Source organism: Ursus maritimus, unplaced genomic scaffold, assembly GCF_017311325.1.
Source record: "Ursus maritimus isolate PB19 unplaced genomic scaffold, ASM1731132v1 scaffold_16, whole genome shotgun sequence".
Classification (NCBI taxonomy): Eukaryota; Metazoa; Chordata; class Mammalia; order Carnivora; family Ursidae; genus Ursus; species Ursus maritimus.
In genome coordinates this window covers 47,011,881-47,036,758 of record NW_024424008.1, presented here as the reverse complement: position 1 = coordinate 47,036,758, position 24,878 = coordinate 47,011,881, and the positions used below count along the sequence as shown (strand labels likewise).

The window sequence follows — 24,878 nt, the reverse complement described above, 5'->3', positions numbered from 1 at the left end:
TTTTTTTTTTTAAAGATTTTATTTATTTATGTGACAGAGAGACAGCCAGCGAGAGAGGGAACACAGCAGGGGGAGTGGGAGAGGAAGAAGCAGGCTCATAGCGGAAGAGCCTGATGTGGGACTCGATCCCGGTACGCCGGGATCACGCCCTGAGCCAAAGTCAGCCGCTTTAACGACTGCGCTACCCAGGCGCCCCTATCTGTTCCTTTTGAATGAGTTTGGTAGTTTGTGTCTTTGCAGGAATTCATCCATTTCATCTTAGTTATTGAATTTATGGGCATAAAGTTGTTCGCAATATTCACTTCTCTTAAACCTTCAATATCTATAGGGTCTGTAGTGATATCCCTTTGTTCAGTTCTGATATTGGTATCTTCTTTCCTTGATCGGTTTGGCTAGAGATTTATCCGATTTGCTCACCTTAAGATCCAGATTTGGGGGGCACCTAGGTGGCTCAGTCACTTAAGCATCCAACTCTTGATTTCAGCTCAGGTCATGATCTCAAGGTCACGAGATCAAGCCTGCATCAGGCACCATGTGGAATCTGCTGAGGATTCTCTCTCTCCTTCTCCCTCTGCTCCTTCCCCCTGTTTGTGTGCACTCTCTCTCTCTAAATAAGTACTTAATTTTTTTTTTTTAATTCAGATTTGGGTTTCATTGGTTTTCTATTTTTTTTTTCCTGAATCCTGTTTCATTTCTGCTCATATCTTTACTAGTTCTTGTCTTGCTTTGGGTTAAATTTGATCATCTTTTTCTAGCTTTTTAAGGTAGAAGCTTAGATCATTGATTTCTTTTTTCTTTCTCTTATAAACATTTAATTATATAAATTTGCTTCTGAGCACCACATTAGTTATATTCTATACTTTTTGTATACTGTATTTTCATTTTCATTGACTTCAGAATCATTTTCTAATTTCCCTTGTGACTTTCTCTTTGACCTATTAAAGGTTATTTACAAGTGTGTTGTGCATTTTCCAAATACTCAGGGTTTTTCCAGCTATCTTTCTGTTAATGATTTCTAGTTTAATTTCATCATAGTAAGATAACATACTTGTATTATTTTAATTCTTTTAAACCTAGTGAGGTATGTTTTGGGCCTAGAATATGGTCTGTTTTGGTCAATACTCCATACTGACTAGAAAAAAAAAATGTGTGTTCTAATGTTGTTGAGAAGGGTGTTCTATAAATGTCAGGTCAAGTTTTTAGGAGTATTCACATGTTTTATATTGTTAACAGTATTCTGTCTGCTTATTCTATCAATTATTGAGAAAGGTCTCCAGCTGTAATTATGGATTTATTTTTACTTTCAGCTCTATCAGTTTTTGCTTCATTATCTTGAAGCTGTGTTGTTAGGCACATACACACATCCTGTTTGAATTTACCTCTCCCTATCTAATGGCTTTGCATTTGTTTCTAACTAGCTCCCCAGACTCCTGTCACACAGTAATTGCAGTTAGTACATATCTAGCCACCTAGGCAGCAGGTGGTTTAATGCAATTCCTGGTGGCAGAGCTATCTTTTTCCTTCTTCTGTCTAGATTCTTTGCTCTAAAGAGGTAGCCCTAGGCAGTGGATCTGCAGCAGTTTTTTGCATTCATATTTTATGTCCAGCCTCACATCCCTCCAACCCTACCCCTGCTTCATGCAGTGAAACAAACTCTCTCCCATGGAGCACTTTTAATCTCCTTTGTCTAACAGGACTTTAGCTCCTGACTCCCATTGCCTGCTTTGGATTTGGAGTCCAGTGGTTCTGTGGTTAGTTGTATGCTTTGTATTTCTTTTCTGTGTCTGGTCTGTAGAAATGTCTATTATTTTTGAGCCTGTGCTATGTCTTCTTCGGATTCAACCTTTCATATTTTATCCATTTTACTCTATGTTTGGAGCAGAGGTGTATTAAAATGTGAATTTATGGAGTCATTTTGATCAAAGTCCTAATCATACTGATAAATATAGATCAAAATAATTCTTTTAACTGCTGTATGGTATTCTGTTATATGAATCAGCCACATTCTGTTTATCCATTCACTAGGTAATTTTGACAGCACTTGAGTTTAAAAAATAGTGAGTTAAAACAAATTCTATGACTTAAACCTTGATGAAATACTATATGAAAAGTACTAAGTTCAGTTCAAGATACTTTGCTATGTATGAAACGTGAGAATAAATATTCCTGGAGGTAGGTGAAACACAGAAGCTTGAAGAAGACGAGTGGGAAAACATCTATGGCTTAAGCTAAGTAAGAGAATGAGATCTATGATGGAAGATCATAAAGAGAAAAGGGAGGAGAATTCAGGAAGGAATCTTGAGAACTACCCAAGTATAGATGGTCAGAAGAGGAATGAGAACCCATAAAGAGAGATTGAAAGGGGCATTTAAAATGCAGAAAGAAGAAGAGAATTTCTGGAACAGTATTCATTACTCTAGCAAACCACTGAAGTGATGAGAACCAAGACAGAATGATGGTATGAGAGCAAGATCTGAGTTCTACCTTCCACCTTCTATTCACCAGCTACTAGACTTTGGGTTAACAAACTGGCCCAAGTTACTATTATCTGTAAAATATGTAATAGATGGTCTCTAAAGTCCTTTCTATGTCTAGAACGTGATGTTTATGTGTTTTAATAAGTAGTATATTGGTGACCTTGAGAAAACTGTTTCAGTAGTGTGTGAAAGCCCCGTTGTAGAATGTTAAGGAAATTTCTTTGATATGCTGTGATATGATACCATATCGAAATGAGAGGAAGCATACCATAGCAAGAGAGATTAAACAACAGCAATCAGGTGCTTGGAAAATAGTTTGAATCCTTCATAATACCTTGGGAAACAAAGTAAACTAAATGAATGTTTTTTTTCTAGTTATACCTAGGTGATTTGGTTCAACCAAAACAAATGAACCATCAGAGATTTTTCCTTTGTCACATTCCTTAAAGAGAGAGACGTATGTATTAGGGATTTATTTTGGAGTAAGATAGTCTTATTTAAAATAAAGACTCCAGGGGCGCCTGGGTGGCACAGCGGTTAAGCGCCTGCCTTCGGCTCAGGGCGTGATCCCGGCGTTCCGGGATCGAGTCCCACATCAGGCTCCTCCGCTATGAGCCTGCTTCTTCCTCTCCCACTCCCCCTGCTTGTGTTCCCTCTCTCGCTGGCTGTCTCTCTCTCTGTCAAATAAATAAATAAAATCTTTAAAAAAAAAAAAAAAAAAAAAAAAAAAATCTTTAAAAAAAAAAAAAAAAAAAAAAATATAAAGACTCCAGTTGGTTCAATATGGGTCTGCATTTGAGGAACAATAGATGAACAGAATTGTTAGCTTAAGACTACTACACAAACCACCTTTGAGTATAACTCTAGGCAGTCATAAGGGCCAGATACTTATTATTCCATTGTGGCTTAGGCACCTGCATAAAATGTAAATCTCATCACTTTTCTCTAGGATGTTCCTTGAGGTTGTAGCTATACCTTTTATGGAAATGGAAACATGAAATCCAAATGCGGAAGCTTTCTGCTGCCTAAAAGCCTGGTCTAAGCTCACTTTAGTTCTCCAGCTTCCTAAATATTATGTAAAATATTTACTGTTTGTATTATTTAGTTTACAAGGCTACTCAGAGCTAAGAATCAGTTAACCTTCTGTCTCCATCCATCTTTGCGTTTTAGGTTTTATTCTAAATTTGCCCTCAGACTAAGATCTGTGGTAGGAAACTGCAGTCTAAGTAGTGTGTCAAGTCTTCATTTATTCGAGAGTCATAGACCTGTGACTGAATTGTCATTGAGGAAATGCTCTCAGGTATCTTAGGAATCAAGAATGAAAATGGGCTATAGGAAGCAGGGGCGTACCTCTCCCAGTCTGACTGTCGTGCTACTGAAATCTGCGCGTGTGTCACATTAGGCAGGTGTGCCACGGCCCAGGAGCGCCTCGTGTGTGAAGGCCTGCCTATGTGCCCTGGAAGTGGAGCTCCTCTCGCTCCACTAAGGTTGGCTCCATTCCCCATTCCCCTCTTTGTCAGTGCCACCTTCAGCCCCACTTTACCGGCAGCCTGTTTTCTAACTGCTCGTGATTCAAACCCTTAAAATTGGAAGAAGCTGTTATCTCAGTAGGTGTTTTTATTTAATAGGAAGAAAGAAAAAAAGCACAATGCCAGTTTTCCTGTGGTAGTGTCTTCACAAGGTTGCACCTCGTGTTTGGTTTCCGTTTATCATTCTCAGTTGCTCATGTGGTCATGTTGGTCTTTATGCCATGTGTAGTAAATTTTATTTCTCTTGTGACTGGTCATTTTCTGTTGGAAGGTCATGGTGGAATGGTGTTTAATATTCTCAATCAATACTTCTGTTCTCAATCAGATAGAAGTACTGATTGAGAATATTAATATAAATCAAGATTATTCGTTTTAAAGAATACTTAGTCATCAGAAACCATTTACCTCTCAAGACTATAGCTTTGGGGCTGATAATAAAAGCTCAGATAATACCAACTTTGCAGCTATAGTTCAGTTTGGATGGACTGTTGAATAATGAATAAAATAGCTAAACTGGAAGACTAGGAAGAAATTGGTTTCTGAAATTTACTGGGCATTTTGTAGAATCATGATTTCTTAGATAATACAAAATAAGAAAATGGGGATTAAACATATTATCTTTAAATCGTACTTTCATACTTTCTAGGGGCCCATGGGCGGCTCAGTCAGTTAAATGTCCAGCTCTTGATTTCGGCTCAGGTTATGATCTTGGGGTCATGAGATCAAGTCCCCTGTCAGGCTCCACACTGGACCGTGTAACCTACTTAAGATTCTCTCTCTCCCTGGCCCTCTGCCCCTCCCCACCCTCTAAAAAAAAAAGTCCTAACTTTTACTTATGTAACTTCTAAGGGAGCATATTTAGTGTGTGTAGTGATATACAACTCCGATATTTTCCTTCATTTTTGTAGAATAAAGAATGAATATTTGTTCTAGCCCATATCAAAACTTTTATCCATACGGAAGTCTATTGACTTTACCTGCAAATTAATAAATAAACATTGATTTTAAGATTTAAACAAGTGGAAAGGCAGGTGAAGAAGTGATAAGGTTTTATGGTACAAAATCAGGATGGAGAGTTATGAAGGAACCAAATAATGAAGGGCCTTTTATAGTCACTTAGTTTTCTATTGCTGCTTAACAAATTACTCTAAACTTAGTGATTTAGAACAATACCTGCTTAGGGTCAGAAGTGTGGGCACAAAGTGGCTTAATTGGGTTCTCTGCTTAGAGTCCCACAAGGCCAAAATCAAAGGGTTAGCAGGGTTGTGTTCATTATTGAGGGCTCTGGTGAAGAATCACCTTGCAGGCTCATTCAGGATGGTGGCAGAATTCTGTACTTTCTCCTACTTTCCATGTGGCCACCTTCATCTTCAAGCCAGCAATGATATAACAAGTTCTCTCATGCTTAGAATCTCCCTGACTTCCTCTTCTGCTGCTGCCTGGAGAAGCTTCTCTGCTATTAACAGTTCATATGATTAGATTAGTCCCATCCAGTGAATCCCCCTATCTTAAGGTCAATAGTGCAATATAATATAATCTTGAGACTAACACCAGGGGATAAAGATTGTGGGGGGCAAAATTCTGCCTTCCACAATCATGATAAAGAGTTCAGCCTTTATCCTGATGGGCTCTGTGTGATTTTCAGTAGAGGAGGGATGTGCTCACGTTTGTGTTTCAGACATTCACTTTGGCTGTAATGTAGACAAGGGTCAGTTGGGGCCACGCTGAAGTTATGGGAAACCTTTGGAAGGAGTGTAATTGGGATTTGGTTATAGATATCAGAAGTCATGCTAGGTATGTTAAGAAGAAAGGGATTTAATACAGGGATTAGATGCTTAACAAAAATTTTTGGAAGGGCTGTGTCGCTAGGATTGCCTTAAAATGCTACCGCAGAACTGGCCCACCAATGGCACTGCTGCCTCTAGTAGGATCAGATAAGGAGAAACGCATGAAGCTGCTGTCCCTGGTGCTGGGTCACACCAGCTTCGCTGTGATCAGGGGCTTCAGCAAACTTCTGCCAGGGGTGTTAACTCTGGGAACACAGTGTTTGAACTGCAGTTTGGTAATTAGGGAGCCAATCCCCAAACTGTGCCCACACCATCTGCTAGATCCATTATATCTGTCCCCAAGGCTGCTGAATGTAACTGATAGAAGCCAAAGCTCACCTGCAAAAGAGTGTGGAAAATGCCGTTTTTACCTTCCCAGTCTCAGCAGTACGAGAAGAAGGCATTCCAGAGGAGGCTGGAACAGATCCTGAGGAAGCTTATCCACCTCATGTTCTAGCATTCCAGGTTATTAATGACAGTGGCTTGAATTTACAAGACAAGTGGGCAAGAGAGGTGCACACAGATTCAGGAAATATTTAGGAATCAAACTGGTGGCACATGGCAACTGATTGAATCAGAATGGTGGGGAAGAGGGCTAGGAAGGAATCAGGATGACTGTCAAGCTACTATCGTTCCCTGGTGCCGTTTACTGACATAAGAAAGACTGGAAAAGATGGTTGGGGAGTGACAACGAATTATTTCTGGTTGTTTTGATTTTGAGAAAACTATGGGACCTTAGTGTCCTACTTTATAGGTCATTTAATTTGTAGATGGACTTGGCCAGTTGTAGCAAGTAGGCCAGTTTCTGCCTGTGGGTCATAATTTTGTGTACAAATCTGTTTATGGTTGAGATTAATTCAGTTGGCCATAGTGCCGAATATAAATAAGTCTAGAATTATATAATTATAAGTGGTAGTTTTATATTTAAATAGACTTAGGGTTTAGGACTGGTTCTTTAATCTCATTGTTGAGCTGTGTTTTTCTTTTTCGGAAGGATGCATGGGTGCCCTATTCCCTAAGTTCTTCTTGTTTCAGAATAGTTGCCTTTTAAATTTCTTTCTTTTTTTTTTTTTTAAAGATTTTATTTATTTGTTGGACAGAGATAGAGACAGCCAGCGAGAGAGGGAACACAAGCAGGGGGAGTGGGAGAGAAAGAAGCAGGCTCCTAGCGGAAGAGCCTGATGTGGGGCTCGATCCCATAACGCCGGGATCACGCCCTGAGCCGAAGGCAGACGCTCAACCGCTGTGCCACCCAGGCGCCCCTTAAATTTCTTTCTGAACAAAACTTGGCGAGGTGTAATATACCTGGGTCATGCTTTCTAATTTATTTATTTGGTCAGCTGCGGCATTGTTTTGCTCCTCAATTTGTTTCACTGGCTCTGCAATCTTTCTTTTCATCCCCTTCTGTTTATCATTTGTCTTTGAGCTCCTGTTTTGTTATATGCATGCACTTAATAAGTTCTAGACCTCTTGCCTTCAATTATTTTTTTCTTTCAAATTGAGTTCTGCCTCTGCGTTTTACTTACTGCGTGTTTTTTTCTTTTATTCTGCTTGCTGTGGTATGTGCCTAGTTGCGGTATGTGTCTCCTCGCTTATGCTTAAAAGTGGCCACCTCTCTCCAGACCATCTCTTTACTGAAACATAGTATAAGTAAACTCTCCTTGACCCCTTCACCATTGTTTCTTTTGTCCCTCGGAGGCAGAGTTTGAGAGCTGGGGTATTACAATTCTACTTTTCTGTAGTCTCGAGGGAAAACATCTCTGCAGTCGGGTTCAGCTTTTATTTGGCCCCTTGGGTTCTGCTGTCTTTTCTAAAATTGTGTTAAATTATCGTAGCGTAATTTTACAAACTTGTTTGAAGGCGTATAGTAGGAGATAGACGTAGGAAAAGATACCCTTAGAGTCTGAATCATTTCAGTTTTTCAATCTGGAGCCTTGAAAAATTTCAAGTCCTGGTAATTTTGCTTTTTGCTCGTTTGGGCTTGTTTTGTTTTATTTTGTTCACCTTTGCTAATATCCTGACATCCTGGTAGTGGGATATAGAGACTGCTAGTCCCCAAGTGTTTCCTCAGGCTTCCTCCTGGCTCACTCCTTAGCCCTTTAGCCCAATTTTCTCTAAATTGGGAAGTGTTAGCACACTCAGGAGTTTGCTCTTTATCTTCTGGCTCCGTAATGGATTCTGGGGGTTGGATCAGGATCTTTGCTTAGCAGAACCTCACAGTACACAGTTTCTGGTTCCTTTTGAATAACGCCTATCACAATAAAGCTATTCCCTCTCTTCTTTTGTTAATTGTTGCTGGTGATATTTTTACCCTTTTAAATAATACTGTTTTTGACACAAGTTCCGGGAGAAGATTCTGTAATCTCTTTCATCACGACACCATCTTTTTCAAGAAGCTCTAAATAGATTTCAGTCATTTATTTCCTAAAGGGGTATGTGTGTTTTAAGAATGTAAATTCCAGAATAAGAACGTAATGTTCATTTTTTATTTGTAAGCAGACTTAGAGTTTACAAAGGACTTCTTCATCTACTATGTTGTATAATCCTCTTGACTGTTTTATAAGGTAGGAAGGGCAGACTTTTTAATCCCAGTTTTACTAATGAGGAACTGAGATACAAAGAGATTGATTTGATGAGTCACACAGCTAATTATAAGATGGAGTCAAGACTCCGAAGTCAGATCTTCTGACTCCAAAGCCGGTACTATTTTACCTTATCCTGTTACTCCCTTTAATGAAAATGATTACCTCCATCCTTACCCACACACATCTTACTACGTCTTTAATATTCCTACCAACCTTATCACATTGATTTAACTGAGTTAAAGCCAAAAACAAGGTGGGGGAATAATCTTACATGACCATTGTATTCTGATCCTGAATTAACCTCCGTATGTCTTGGTTATAATAAAGCTGGTATCAGGTCTTTTCATCATTTTTTCCTTCTCTGGTTTGTGGAAAATTGCTCAGCTTCCTCAGTAAAATCAGGCCTAAATCCTCCAAGGCTGGCAGTGGAGACAGGATTTTCCACATGGGAAACTTGATGTTGTGGGCCCCAGTTTCACCTCTATAACTCACATTCCTCTTGGTATCTTTTGCTCTTTATCCCTGTCTTGATCAAGGAACTTGTATTCCTAGTTTGCCATTTGCCACTTTTTTCACAAGAATGTATTCCTTTTTTTAAAAGATTTATTTATTGATTTGAGAGAGAGTTGGGGGGGTAGGGAGAGGCAGAGGGAGAAGGGGAAAGAGAATCTCAAGCAGCCTCCCCCACCCAGTATGGAGCTCGATGGGGGGTTCACTCTGACGGCCCTGAGATCATGATCTGAGCAGAAATCAAGAGTCGGACGATCAACTGACTGAGCCACCCACATGCCCCCACAAGAATGTATTCTTGACTCTTCCACAAAGACCTTGTATTATAGCCAATGAAACTACGCTGGAACATTCAAACAAAGCATCACTGAAAAAGCTGAATTAACAGTTTACATACAATTAGATTTTGTTGTTGTTTATAAGTTGTCTTCTCTGGTGGTCAGAAACTGGCCTCCTTCCATCTTCCCATCTGTCACCAAGGAACATATGCTTAGATATAGGCCCTTGATGATGACACCCAAGAAAACAAGTTCGACAGAGTGAGGAGACCTCTCTGTAATCCTTGTGGTGTCTACTTTTCTAGGTTCTCCTTTCCTCCCTGAGTCCATTTTTCTGTAACGATTAACAGCAGGCATGGTGACCGTCTTTAGGACAAATTCTTCTCCTATCCACAAGGATGTGGTTTGACCGTGGCCTCAAAAGGGCCACCATATCAGATCATGGATGCACACATAGTTCATCAGGCAGATAGACAGATGGAGAGGACATTAGAATGGGGTTGCGGCAGTACGGTTTACCTATAGTCCTGAAGAAGTCCGTGGTTCATGTGCTAGTGGCTTAAGCTGACACTGTTCTTTTATCCTTCTAGGTATCATGAACTGATCACAAAATATGGGAAGTTGGAGCCTTTGGCAGAGGTGGACCTAAGACCCCAGAGCAGTGCGAAAGTAGAAGTCCACTTTAACGATCAGGTGGAAGAAATGAGCATTCGTCTGGACCAAACAGTTGCAGAACTAAAGAAACAATTAAAAACTCTGGTGCAGTTACCCACAAGCAACATGCTTCTCTACTATTTTGACCACGAAGCACCCTTTGGCCCAGAGGAAATGAAGTACAGCTCCCGGGCACTGCATTCTTTTGGCATTAGGGATGGAGATAAAATTTATGTGGAATCCAAAACAAAATAACCTCGACCAGCCTTGTAACAACACATAAGAACTTCCTGCAGGGCGTTTGTTTCCAATGTGGTTTTCTTTAGGAGGGAGAAGGCTGTTTTTGTTTTGTTTTGTTTTGTTTTGTTTTGTTTAGGTTTTGGGGGGTTTTGTATATTTTTCCCCCTAGGATGGGTAGGGGGCTGTTTTTGGTATTTTCTACCACAGATTTCTTCAGCTCAGCCAGCAGAATTGGCCACATCTCCAGTTCATGTGCCCTTCTTCGAGAAAGATGACCAAGAAATCACCGAGTTCTTACTGTGTTCACTGGGCTGTGTCTACCACTTGGTTATCATGACCATTTAGGTACACTTGTGGAGACAGCATGAACAGTGTGTCCCCCCTCCGAAGGGTAACTTGTGGGATTTAAATCAGGAGCAGAGATCTTGACCGGAAGGGCCAGCCCTTCTCTCCCCCCGTTCTTCTGTTTGTTCCTCCCTCTCTCCCTCCTTTCCTATTTTGGTTCAGTTTTTCATTTTGACTCGTGTCAGCATGTGTTTACCTAATAGTTTTATTCTGTCCATAAGTAACTTCTCATTTCTCAGTGTGGGCAATTTTTTCTTCATTTCTCCCTTTTGAAATAATTTTAACGTTTTACGTGTTTTTCAGCCTGACTCTGAACTCAGGTATTCCGTTAGAACTGTAACTCTGTTAGGATCTTGAAGAGGAGCCGACGGGAGAGTTAAATCTCCAGGAAGACTCGCTGCTGTCCTTGGCAACACGGGCAGAGCAGCCTGGTCCCTTTGTATGTAACCACGTCCGTTTCAGTGTCCCGCACACATGACGTCCACCCTCACTTCCATAACACGAAATGTGTCACATTCCATAGTTCTTTTATTTTGCTTGTCGAATGTCTTTCCTCATCTCTAGCTGTCTTTCTCATTACTTTAAACCATTGGGAATAGAGGCCTGACTTTCTGAAGAACCCAGGAGAGTAATGGATATACGTGCGGGGAGAGCAGGGAATTAGCCAGCAGTCTGTCCGTGGCGTGTGTGAGGGAACAGAGCAGGAGAGAAGTCAAGCCGTCCAGGAGAAAGTGTTGTGACTTTCCTGCCCGTGCAGTCATTTGAAGCCCTGGCTCTTGCACTTTGCATTAAAAGTGGGAAATCTTAATCAAAGGGAGTGCTGATTCCCAGTTCTTCCCTGGGATTCTGTGATGTCGTAATCGGACAGTCCTTTTTGTTTTACATTTCAACTTAGTTGCCCCTCCCGAAGAACGACTCTGCCTAATCTATGAGTAAAGTCTAAGTGTCAAAACTTCAGAATTGCCTCCAAGTCATATTTTTTGCAGAAGCTTATTTAAAGCACTTTTCTTTAAAAGCTAGTTCCTCACCTGCCCTGAAATCTTTGCGTTTGTTCTCGTAGTCCTTCGTTAATCAGGGTAACCCCTTTCTGTGATAGATGTCTTTCTTGGTCCGCCATGTTTACAGATGGGAGCCTCGGGGAAGACTCGGCATCACGAAGGGCAGGCTATGTGCACATGAAGTATTTTTCCAAGAATGTAATCATTATCTGATTGCATTTGACCTTTTGACCTTTGTTATGGGATTCCACCGCTCCTACAAAATTCTTTGATTTCTTATGAAATTTTTAGATGACTCTTGTAAATTCTTCACATCTGCGGAGTTGTGATTATTATTGCTACTTTTTAAATTTTTCCTATGCCATAACAGCAGAGGTTTACTCTCTTAATGCACTTCAGGTCCAGTATCTGTAAAGCCTTTGACCCAGGCCTACTGAGTCAAGTCTACATTCACTGTAACATTAAAGGTGGAAACCAAAGGGTTTGAGAAAGATGAATGAAGCCTGTTCTTCTGCCGCAGACTTGATCTTTCAAAATCACAAGAATGAGCAATGGAGATCCAGGCTGGGTAGAGACGAGAATAATTATTTTGCAATCACATTTTCCTGACAGATTTTTGGAAGCAGGAAAAGAGTGGCAACAGTGTCATGAAGATAAAAACTGTGGGTGCTTTGTGTATGCGCGCATGAGTGCAGACGAGTTTGAGAGAGAAACAGTGTAATTGAGCCCATCGCTTTTGTCAGCCTGGGAAACAGATGTACTCTTATTTTTTGAGGTTGTGTGACCCCTGACTGTCCCACAGCAGAAGGCAGAGCAAACACGTAGGTTGTGCTTTAATCGTAAGTGGAATGGTCACAATTGATAAGATATTTTATATATGACAAAGTTTTATGAGATGCTTTTTTACTATTAGAGACCTCTTCCTTCTGTTAAGACAGAACCCAGTGTCCATCAACTGCAGGCATCATTCCTCTATTATACAGTTGCATGTCAGGGGAACTTCTCATCTAATTCAGTGGATGTGGGTATTTTTAGGGCATTGTAATTGATGGTTTTAATAATTGCTGAACAATTTTTGATTGAGACAAAGTCTAATGCAATTACCGGTCTTTTCGAGCTACAGAACAGAAGTAAAAGAGAAAAGCTATTTGAGCATGTGTACTTGTAGATTTATTTGGGCGGCTGAGTAAAGATGCTGCTTTTGAAATAAAATTGGTGCTGTGTAGACACTTGTAACCCAAATTATTTTTATAACAGGCCAAACAGAAGGAGACAAGAGACCATGGACCTTTGAGTCTAAAAGTTATGCATAATCGATGGCAGCAGCTTCTCTGTATTTTAATATTGGCTTCATCCACGTGCAGCGAGAGCCTGTTATTGGCATTTATAAGGCAAGATGCTGACAGAGCCAGTATTACAGATATGTTGCTGCAGGCACAGCGTATAGAACGTATCTTTTCTAAAATAGAAATTCTTTTCGGTGGAGAGAAAGGAAAGGAGTAATAAAAGAAAGCCAGATCAAAACCAAGGGATCCTCTGTGCCCCCATGTAGCTGTTGAAGCCACAACAGAAATCAGCTTTTGAAATGGAATTGTCGAAATATCTCAGATTGCTTTAAAGGAGGAAAAAAAAAGTTTAGAGTCTCGTGTCATTTTTTTTTCTTTTTTTTGATTCTTAAAAGTTTCTACTGTTTCTGCAACCTATTGCCACCACGTCCATAGGTACATGAGAAAGCAGCGGATATCCTATACCACCTCGTTTCTTTAGGACCTTTGGGTGAAAAGAAGCCCAAAACATAAGCTATGTATAACAGAGCCACATGTTATGATGCTATGTTCTAAAATTTTGTTCACTTAAAGAAATGCAAGTTCAGTCCTCACCAGGTGTTTCAGCTGTGTTGCCAAGTCAGCGGTGTCCCGACCAGAGAACACTGGTTGCACAAGGAACTGACCCCCATTCGAGGCACGCCGTTGATGGCTCTTCCTAACGCACTTGTGAGCTCGACTTGCTCCGTGACAAGTGCTAGGCTCTAGGGCATAGCAAACAGGAATACAAAATAATAGATTGTTCTAAGCAATGTCATTTCTGTTTATGAATTTGATTTTTTCCCTTCATGTTAGATTGAAAACGCAAACAAACTGCTTTCTAGAACACCCAGAAGCTCTCTGTGTTACCAGATGTGTTGTGAACACTCTATTTTCATAGGTGCTTCCTTACAAAATATGTCCATTGTGGTGATGGAGAGGGACTGGGCTCTCTCAGGCTCTTTACTTGCCAGTTGTCTCCTGCAGCTAATGGAAATATATATTTTATTTTAGAATATAATTTAAACATGAAGGTCTATTCTTTGCACTTTTTATTAATACATATATATATATATATAGATAATCTTTAAAAAAATTAAAAATCCAAGTCCACTTTCTCTTTGTGTTCTGATTTTTTCTGGAGTTCTGGGGTCAAGATATATACTTATTTTTATATAGCTAAAGGTTGACATCACTGCTGTGGTTGAGTCCTCTGGGGAATTGGCCAAAGCTGGGACGAGTTGGACCATTTTGACAAATTTCAGTGAAATTTCACCAGTGAGAAATGAAAACTGCCAAACAAAGATTCGTGGGAAGCGTGTCATTGCTTCTGTGTTAGCAAATTTTTATACTTCTAACATGTTCTTGATACTCCCTTTTTATTCTCTTAAGGATAAAGACCTCCCTTTGAGATATTTGGCATCCTCTTTTTTGAGTAAGGATGGAAACCTCAATTTGATGCACTAAAAATTTACAACATTTTTCGAAGCGACACTTTTTTGCCTTCAGAAAATAATTTTCTATAAGAATTAGAGTTTTGGACACTTGAACCCTATCCACTTATCAATAATTTCTTGGTAAGCTATAATTAACCTGATAGTTAACCTTATATCAAGAACAAAGGTCCAAGAACTGTATTTAGAAGACAGAGTCCATTAACTTCTCTTTCAGTGCTCCAGAAGCTGTGAGTATCATGATTTGTTTAAATTTAAATATTCCTGCCTCTTACTCAAATTTCAGAGAGTATACTTTTAACTTCTATACTAAATGCTATGTAGTTAATATTTATTGTGAGCTTTTCCGAGTATACTTGCAAGGTAGACATGTCAAGACATCCAATATCCACTGGACTGAAAGATACCGTGACTCCCACCAGTTACTAGAAGGCATGGAAATCAGGAAGGTTAACCCTCAAGAAATGAAATCACATTCCTCTTTCCAACTCTCTTCTGAAAAGGAAGTTATCTGTGGTCTCCCACTTAGAAGTTCAGAGCTCAGATTCACCCAGATAAATTTTAAAACCTGTATCGGTCATTTCATCTACTTTTTTTTTTTTTTTTAAGTTTTTATTCATCAGAGAGAGAGAGAGGCAGAGGGAGAAGCAGGGTCCCTGCCAAGCAGGGAGACAGGACTGGGGGCTCCTCCCAGGACCCTGGGATCACAACCTGAGCTGAAGGCAGATGCTTAACCAACTGAGCACCCAGGCGCCTCCATTTACTTTTAACTTTTTAATGTCGCCAGGATTTAAGAACTGAGTTAATCCATGAAAGGAATAGCATACTATACTGAACTCCCTAAAATATGATGAATTTTTTATTCCTCTCCTTCAAAAATTTGAGACTACCACTGGAAATCTTTAGCTTTTTTGTGTAGTTTAACAAACATCTATTAAAATGTTCAAATACATATATTTGCCTATATATATGAATATAATATACAGGAGAGGTTCTTGTGCTAGCCTCCCACCTTACTCTGAACTAAAAAGAACAACACAACTGGGGGTTTTCACTAGTACAGTTTAGCATTATTCTGCCGAGTCAGTGGCGTTTTTACAACTATATTTCAAAACACTGAAACAGTGACCTAAATAATAATTGATCCTAACAGAGCAAACTAAAGAAAGGAAATCAGTTCTTGAAACAAGAATTGCTAATAACTGTTTAATGTTTTGTCTTATGCTTTTCTTCAATGTGGTTTAGGCACCTGAATTATTTGCTTGCACTCTATTTGAAGGCACACATATTAAGAGGGGAGTAACAAACTCATAACCCAGGAGGAAGGAGAGCCGTAAGTGGATAGAGTTGCTGGTCGTATGAATCCTTGCCAGGGGTCCAAACTCACCATGTTTGTTTCTGACGTTTCTTCTAAACATTTATTATCAGGACCCATTCTAGATGCTCAACCCGTATTAAACCCATTTGGTCTTCATGACATCCCTATGAGGTTAGCACTGTGGTTATCCCCATCTTCTTACTAGTGAAGAGATTGAGACACAGAGAGGTTAAGTGACTTGCCAAAAGTCACACAGTTGGTTAGCAGAGCCAGGATTCAAACCCAAAGAATTTGGCTGTGGGAATCCATGCATTTGACAGCTATTATGTAGTACTTGCTGCTAAAGTTCTCCATAACCCTCCACCCCTGCACACGCATGTGTACACACACACACACACCCCTTTATTGTCAGTCTTTATGTCTCATTAAAACAGATGTTCCTCAATATCCATTTGCTGAATTGATTTGCTCTTTAACAAAATCACTGGTGTGGTTGAGGGCTCCAAATCCAAACTGGAGTTTGCCCCGTACCACGTGCAGAAATGTGAGATGACCGTTGGTATGTACCTGCTGTCCTCCCTGCTCCTCTGATGTGCCACTCGGGCACTTGCAATGGGCACTGTTGACAAGAATAAACGAGACAGTGATATGATGCAAGAAAACTGAGAATTTGGTTTTTAACCTGAGGACATTCTAGAACCTTAAAACTTTGTTTCAGTAAACAGTCAAAGGTAAGAGAGTTCAGTCAGTTCAGACTCAGATCTCTATCAAAGAGGCAACAGTGTTGAGACTTAAAATGGGTGTTTATAGAGGGAAAAAAAGTTTTATAATTAAATGCAACCTGTTGCAAATGTTTTGTTACAGGAGAGGATGAGGCCGTCACTGCTATTGTTCCTCCTTAAATGTAAGTGAGCGCCTTGCGAAGGATATAAATGTTGCTTACAAAATAGAGGAGACAGGCTATCTATTATGGGCTGCAAGATCTAGATCTGTCAAAAAACTGCAATGCAATTTCAGTGTGTCAAATCTTACACAGACTCTTCATCCTTGAATGCTTCGTAGTCACTGTAAGTAATACAATTAAGGTGTTAAATAAATGAGAATAAGAGGAGGCAGACATCAAAAAATGCAGACAAAAGAGAAAAAATGTTATCTGAAATATCTGATATATTTGAGGGCAGATGTAAGCTTTACTCCGCTATTAAAGAGTAGAAGCGGGACATCATGAATTGCTTTGGCTGTGTTAAAATTTGGTTTGGTTTGATTTTCAATTTGTTTGCAAAAAGAAGTCTCTTCAAAACCCATTTGAATTCATTTTCTAGAGAGAAAATGTTCACATGGTTCAAAAATCAAACAACGTAAAGATGGTGTACGTTGGAAAATCCCGCTCTAACTCCTTCACCTTTTATTAGTTTCTTATGTGTCTTCCCAGAGTTTACACAAATAATAGCAAATAATATATACTGTTCCCCTTTTATACAGCAAAGTTAGCGTATTATACACTAACATGCACCTTGCTTTTTTCACTTGAAATATATCTTGGAGATCTCTCCATAGCAGTACATAGGGAATCACATTGTCTACTCTGTTTGCAGTATTACACATAATATTCCATTTATAGACATAATTTATAATTTGTTTGACTCAAACCTCATTGATAGACATTTTCCCTCTCTCTCCCTCCATCCCAATCTTCCTCTCTTATTTACTATGTTAATTCGCTGCAGTAAACAGCATATGCTCTTTTACATACTTGAAATGAATCTGTAGAATACATTTTTAGAAGTGGGATCGCTGGATCAAAAGGTCAAAGTGTTTGTAATTTTGGTAGATATTGCCAAATTGTTCTCCATTACAGATACATAAAAAGAACTTTTTTTTTTCCTGGCTTTATTATTTGTCACATGCCTGCAAAGTCAAAGACTTTACTGACCTTGTTCTGGATATAGGATTCCTGGTCTGTGCACCTAAGATAGGGTCCTCCCCAATTAGGCATGCAAAGCCAGGCACCTGAATTCAACACATTACAGATTTGCATGAGCCATGCACATCGTCTATCTTATGAGCCATCTTTCCGCTGGAATCTAATTTTTAATCATTGGCAAGATTTCACCTCTGCAGGAGAAGGTATATGTATTATTTATCCTTAACAATGTAGGAACATTTGTCTCAGCTGAGTGCTCTTGAAAAGTGATGGATTAATAGCCCTGATCCCTCTGCTTATTGTCTACAGGAAGCTTTGATCAGAGCTGCTTCTTACAGATCAGTGAAATTCTTTTAGAGGAACTACTTGGTACTACGTGGTGAATAGGGAATATAGTGTGTCCGCACTCCCCCCACCCCAGCTTTATTGCTAATGTGCTGGCAGGGATGTTAGAATAATACCAATTGTGAGCTTTTTTGGTTATATGAGTCCTCTTAGAATTTAACTATTTCAAACTCCTTGGCTAGATACAGGTACTAAAGTTGCTTTCAGAAAATATCTTTGAGTGCTTATTTGGATTTCAGAGATGACCATCTTTTATTAGATCTTAGATCTAGAAAATCTGGCTGATTAGTCAATAAACATTAGTGTCATTCAATGTCGTTTTCAAAGAGCCAATGCCATTTTTTCTTATAATTAAACCGTATTTCATAGCTTAGTCCAAGCTCAGTGTCTAGAATGAGTAAGGCCAGCATGAAAAGAAATACTACTTAAAGACAAATAATATTAATTCTTTAAAAAACAGGTCCCAGATCATTTGTGCTACAATTTTAATTCCTGATGTTTTCAGCTTGCAATTAAGTGATTATTACCATGATATTAATATATACGAAGAAAATTTAGAGATAAATTTTATATCAGGTTTTTGTTTTTTGCTTTTTACTTCGCTTTGGAGAAACAAAACTACTGAATGGCTTGTACCAAAAGGCAAGATATAACAGGTGGTGTTAAGGATGTGGAGGAAAGGGAACCCTCATGCACTGTTGGTGGGAATGCAAACTGGTGCAGCCACTGTGGAAAACAGTATGGAGGTTCCTCAGAAAACTAAAAGTACCAGTACCATAGGATCCAGTAATTCCACTTCTGAGTATTTACCCAAAGAAAACAAAAACATTAATTCAAAAAGATATTATTGCAGCATTATTTACAATAGCCAAGGTATGGGAGCAACTTAAATGCCCATTGATAGATGAATGAACAGAGAAGATGTGGAATATTACTGAACCATAAAAAAGGGAAAGCTTGCCATTCATGATGGCACGGATGGACTTAGAGGGTGTTATGCTAAGTGAAATAAGACAGAGAAAGACAAATACCATATGATTTCACTTATATGTGAAATCTAAAAAAACAAATGAGTAACTACAACAGAGAGAAACAGACTTATAAATACAGAGAACAGGGGCACCTGGATGGCTCAGGTCATGATCCTGGGGTCCTGGGGTCCTGGGATCGATCCCCGCATTGGGCTACCTGCTGAACAGGGAGTCTGCTTGTCCCTCTCCCTCTGTCCCTCCCCCTGTTCATGCTCTCTCTCTCTCTCTCTCTCTTTCTCTCTCCCTCTCTCTCAAATAAAAAGATCTTTAAAATTAAATAAATAAATACAGAGAACAAACTGGTGGTTGTCAAAGGATAGGGGGTGGATGAAATGGGTAAAGGTGATTAGGAGGTACACACATCCAATTATAAAATAAATACATCATAGAGATTGAAAGTACAGCATAGGGAATATAGTCAAAAATACTGTAATACTCTTATCATGGTGAGCATTTTGTAATGTGAATAATAGTTGAATCACAGTGTTGTACATCTGATACTAATTTAATATTTTATGTTAACTATATACTTCAATTACATTTAATTTTTTAATTCAAAAAAAATGAAAACCCAACAGACTACATAAGCATCCCATTTTATGAACATTAATGTCTAAGAATGAGAATTCAACAGATGACTGAATTAAGAAGTTGTGGTCCATATATACAATGGAATATTATTCAGCTATCAAAAAGAACGATTTCTCAACATTTGCTGCAACATGGACGGCCTGGAGGAGATAATGCTAAGTGAAGCATTTCTCTGCTAAGTCAAGTAGAGAGAAAGACAATTATCATATGGTTTCTCTCATCTATGGAACGTAAGAACTAGGAAGATCGGTAGAAGAAAGGGGGGGGTAATCAGAAGGGGGAATGAAGCATGAGAGACTATGGACTCTGAGAAACAAACTGAGGGCTTCAGAGGGGAGGGGGTGGGGGAATGGGATAGGCAGGTGATGGGTAGTAAGGAGGGCACGTATTGCATGGTGCACTGGGTGTAATACGCAACTAATGAATCATTGAACTTTACATCAAAAACCAGGGATGTACTGTATGGTGACTAACATAATATAATAAAAAAAATATTAAAAAAAAAAAGAATGAGGATTCCAAGGCAGTAAAAGAAGCAAACATCCAGATGCGATGCCCTTCAGAATCAATTCATTCTGAATGTCTTTACTGTTTAGGAGAAGTCTTCAGGAACATAACTGCTTCCAAAGCACCTCATTCATTTCAAGGATCCTGCTATGGATAACTACCATTTTTCAGGGAAAATGTAAGTATAGCCTTAGATCTAACCATCTTACTGAACTATATGTAGGCAGTCAAATATCATTGAATCAGTGGTTAAGGGGTAGAAACAACAACACTACAGAAATATCTGCAACCTCCACGGCAGATTATACAACAAAGCAAAACATTCCGTTATAGAGGGCTTGTAAATTTATTCAAGACACCAGCATCCCAGATTCAGTTCTCTGGGAAGCAGACACTAAGGTAGAGTTAGAAGTGCAAAAGGCTTATTGGGGAATAACCCCTGTGAATGTGAAGGGGAAGAAGGATTGCACAGGAGGGGCCGCAGCCCAGGCTGCAGACCTGACAGTCTGCCAGGCCAGTACGATGCTCTGGGGCAAAGAGCAGTCCTGTCTGGGGCCCTGGACCAACGCTTTTCTCAGTCATCAGGTGGGAAAACACAATAAGAACATAACTTCCACTTGAACACTGATGTAAATACTGAAGGAGCCAACAGCTGGAAGCTGTCTGCTAACCATACTCCTTGTAGCAGGAGAGCGTTCCTTTCTCAAAGGGAGATCTGAGAAGTTCTCCTTTCTATCAACTGCAGACCACTCCATGCAACATGTAGACCCAGTTCTCCGTGATGAGGGCCAGCTCCTCTCACGCTCTGGTGACCCTCTCTTCCAGAGTGTAACCTTAGAAGAGGGAGGTTAGGGGAATGAACCAGAGCCCCGGCACTGCAGTTGATTTCAGGGTCACAACTAGTACCCATTTTCTCCCTCTTCCACAATCCATCTTATCACCTTAGCTGTCACCTCGGCTCGTCTCAGTGTTTACCTAGTGGTTTTTCCCAAACCCTAATTCCTAAGTAGTCTGAGACCCTGGGAACCATATGCTGCTCAGACACAGGCAAGGGAGTCCTAAGAGCCACCAAAATGGGTCGCCTAAGCTCCACACACATTATCCCTTGAATCTATCATACCACAGCAGCCCCACCTCCTCCTGCTTATCAGGGTCAATGACTCCTAATAGGATGGTAGCTCATCTTCTTTCCTGCTAGTCTCTGAGCACAGAGCCCAAGTGCCCAAGCAGCACCACAGCCATAGTTTATAGCTCTGTGGGACTCTTGCTGTGTCCTCTGCTGAGTGTGCCCTATTGGGGACCATGATATCAAACTGCCTAATCCAGAGATGAGGGGTGGGAAGCACAAAGTCCCTTAGTAATCATTGGGAATAGTGGCAAGTGGGGCCACCTCTGCTTCCACACGTTGGTTCCTAGATCCATATAGTCTTCCTATGGGGGACACTGCATCATACAAAAGTCTCTGACTCAATACACACACAGTATCCTGGAGGGTAGCATCCTATCCTCTCAGTTTTATCTCCGAGGTGGTGCCTCCCCTGCTCCTTTGGCATTTCCTTTCAGTGCTTGATCGAGCTGGTATCTCTTGTGCCATGGTATTTGTACTTTAGCCAGTGGATCCAGTGTCACAGTCCACACTCACATCCCCTTTCTATAAAGTGGCTTCCCTAGTCAGATGTTATTTTGCATGGAATTCTCTGCCTATGGATCAGGCATTCTGCAAGCCTCTTATTAATGGTAATGGCTGCAGCCCTGTGGGCAGGAAAGGCGACCCATCACCCAGAGTAGAGGTCTTTTCCTGGGAGGAGAAGCACCTGGCCCCTCCAAAGTAGTCATTTGACCTCCAAGTGGCCAGTTGGACTCTCCAAGGAGCAGAGACATACAGAGGGGCTTAGCTTTAGTCTCTGTAATTGGCAGATGTAGGCTCCGAAGCAAAGGAAGCTAGGCCAACCTTGCTAAAGGGGAGTTCATGCTACTGGGCCTATTCATAAGCTCCATCCCTGCTGTTGTGGCCACTTCATACATGTCCTCGTTGTACCAACACTGACAGAGGGCTGCCTCACAGCAATTAGCAAAGTCAATTTGCCTACTCGGTTGTTTAGTCCCTCTTCTGTAGTGGATGCCTTTTTTTGCGGGTGTTAACATATGATACAAAGATCTTCACACTTCGTGTCCATTCCCATCTGTCTATCCACATGTCTCTACTCCAGGCCTCCTTGTCACTGATTTTCCAAGCTTTTTTTCTCCAGGTCGTTGTCTAGCTGGCTATACGATTCACCACTGCCTAGAGGTTTGCGCATGGCCTAACCTCAGAACACTTCTCCTTTGACACAAAGTACGTGACAAGATATATTGCCTCAAGTTCCACACATTAGGAAGATGTCCCCTTACCACTGTATTTCAAAGCTACCCCTGAGTGAGGCTGTAACAGCTACCATCTGCTTTAGGCTTGCATACACACGCCAAGCTGAATCACCCATACACCAAGTTTAGGCTTTTTCCTCCTCTTTCAGCTCGTTGTGTGCACCCCCCCCACCCCACATAGAGCCATATGTGTAATTTGGGTTAAGGGGGTGCTGGTGCAGCTATGGCAGGTGGCGTGGAGTCTACGCTACCCAGTCCGGCAGCTCGCCAGTCCCAAATTTACCATTTCCATCTTATGATAGATTGCTACTGGATCCACCTGACTTTATGACTTGGTGGGTCCAAAAGGACTCAGGTCATGATGGGAAGTTCTGGACACACGGTCACTTGTATCTTGTCAAATGTTCCATGGCAGGGCCTAGTTACATGTCAGCAGTGGGTTTTCAGGAGATGTGGTTATTCTTTGCTGCAGATGGCATGACCTTGCTCTAAAACTCCAAATGAATGGCCACATACCACGTACCTGAATCCATGTTAATCCACTCTAGCAAAGATACTATGTTAGCACAGCAGCTGTAAATTAGCAATACTGCTTGGTTGAGCTTACAGTAGTCAACAGTCATTCTTCAGGTTCCATCCTGGCAAGCTAGATGGAAATATGATAGAGTCCACCACCCCTGCTCTGTAAGAGCGAGCTGATCTTTACTATCCTCCTCTGACCCCCGATGCAATACTCCTATATTTGCTACCTTAGCTGGAGTGGGGAGATCCATTTCCTTCCTTGCTGTGATAGCTCTTATACCGAAGACAAAGGGCCCAATGGGCCAAGTACATCAATCCCAATTACATATTGGGACTTGGAAAATGACATCCAGGTGGGTCTGTATCCCCTGTGGACCCACTATAAGCTGGACTTGGGCAGAACCACTTTTTTTCCTGGGCCCTAGGTGTTCTCACTCTACCAGGGTCTTTGGGTATCAATGTTAACTCAAACCCCTTGTCCAACAGTCCTCCAACTATGTAGGCATTTTCCTTACCTCTTTCTACAGTCCCTAGAGTAAATGGCCATAGGTCTTTGGGGGGAAGGAGAGAGAGAATCATTACTACCCATACTTGTTATGGTGTTGAAGATTCTTTCTCTTTGGGGGCCTGGTTACGTTTTTAGTGTACAGGATCCAGATTTGAAAACTGACTCAGATCCCCCACTGAGCAAGGGATCAAACATTTTGGGAGGGGGGAGACAACAGCCTTCAGTCTCTCAATCAACACTTTTTGCACTTTTTAATTATATATAGTAAGCAATCACCTTGTCAGTTGCTCATCGACTTTGCCCTGAAATGCCATGTTCTATTAATCATCTCCTTAACTCTCTATGGATCAGGCCTCCTTGGCTGCCACTGTGGTCTGCTTGGTCACTATGAAGACTATGACCCCCCTTGGCTTCAGGAAGTAGAATGCTGCCCCCTGGTCTCAATCATTTCAGGGGCCCATCTTCTTCACGGCTATCAGGTAGCCAAGTTCTATGATCACCTCTCCTGCCATCAGCCCTGGTCTGCAGAGGGGAGCCACCACTGAGTTTCTTAGTGATGCTGTTGCTTCTCTCACCAGCTAGCTTTGGTGGAGGACGTGTCTGTCCTCCAGGCCTTCCCATGGGACATGATCATTTGGTGGGTCTCCCAGACTCACATAATATATCTGATCCAGCATCTTCACTACTCTGAGCCTTTAATCCCTTCTATCGTCTGCCACAGTAATTCAGACATTTCAGCATCACTCAGTGTGGGACATCACTTTTTTCCCAGGCTTTCAGCAGCTGACCTAGCAGTGAGTTTGCCCCACCCCCTGGGGTCCCTGCATGTTAAGGCCTGTATCCCTACAGAGTGCCCCCAAGTCCATAAACCTTCCTTTATTCTGTGTGATGGCCTAGTCTCCTTGACTGAGCACCCTCACAATCCAGTCCCATGGATACTCCCCTCCCCATCCCGTGCAAGAAGGTGCTGGTAGGTCCTGCATCCCCTTTGGAGTGTGGTCCCTTTCCTTCCTTGTCAGGCCCAGCATGTCCCTGGCTGGGTTATGCTGCCACTTGACCTTGATTACAGGCCTGGCAGTCAGGAGAGGAGATGGGAGCAGCTTCTTAAGGGGAGTGAATCCTCTCTGTTGTCTTCCTGTGCTAGGAGAAATGTTAGCTCTTAATGAGGTGGAGCGGGACGTGTCTGAGGGCTTGGAAATTTTGAGAAATCTGGAGAGTCAAAATCTATCTACACACACACACACACACACACACACACGTATGTACATGTACATATATATAATAAATTCTATATATGTAATTATATAGAGAATATATATTACATATAGAATATATAATTATAGAGAGAGAAGATAGATAAACCTATATATAGAATATATAATTATATATAGAATACATTAAATATACATATACAAGCTTTTTCTGACTAGGTCCTGACTCTGGCATGCTAGAGCTGCCTCTGTTGAGCACTTGTAGTCTTTGTCAGCTCAACTAGGCTCTCCAGAGCAAAACTGCCCATTACAGAAGGCTTGCTTTGGGTGCTAGACTATTGTTCCACCATCTGCCCT

The 24,878-nt window shown here is 40.9% G+C and overlaps 1 protein-coding gene across 2 annotated transcripts in view; it reads left to right on the top strand.

Annotated features, from left to right (window-relative positions):
• The window catches only part of LOC103662490 (tubulin-specific chaperone cofactor E-like protein), a 147,072-nt gene that overhangs the window by 50,749 nt on the left and 71,445 nt on the right, over positions 1 to 24,878 (top strand). The window contains exon 8 of one of the 2 annotated variants that reach the window (XM_008689958.2): positions 9,796 to 13,864. The exons of the other annotated variant lie outside the window; for it this stretch is intronic. Coding sequence (XP_008688180.1) covers positions 9,796 to 10,114 — 319 coding nt within the window. The 3' untranslated portion in view covers positions 10,115 to 13,864. Of the gene's footprint in view, positions 1 to 9,795; positions 13,865 to 24,878 lie in introns of those variants that run through there. 2 annotated transcript variants of the gene reach the window in all.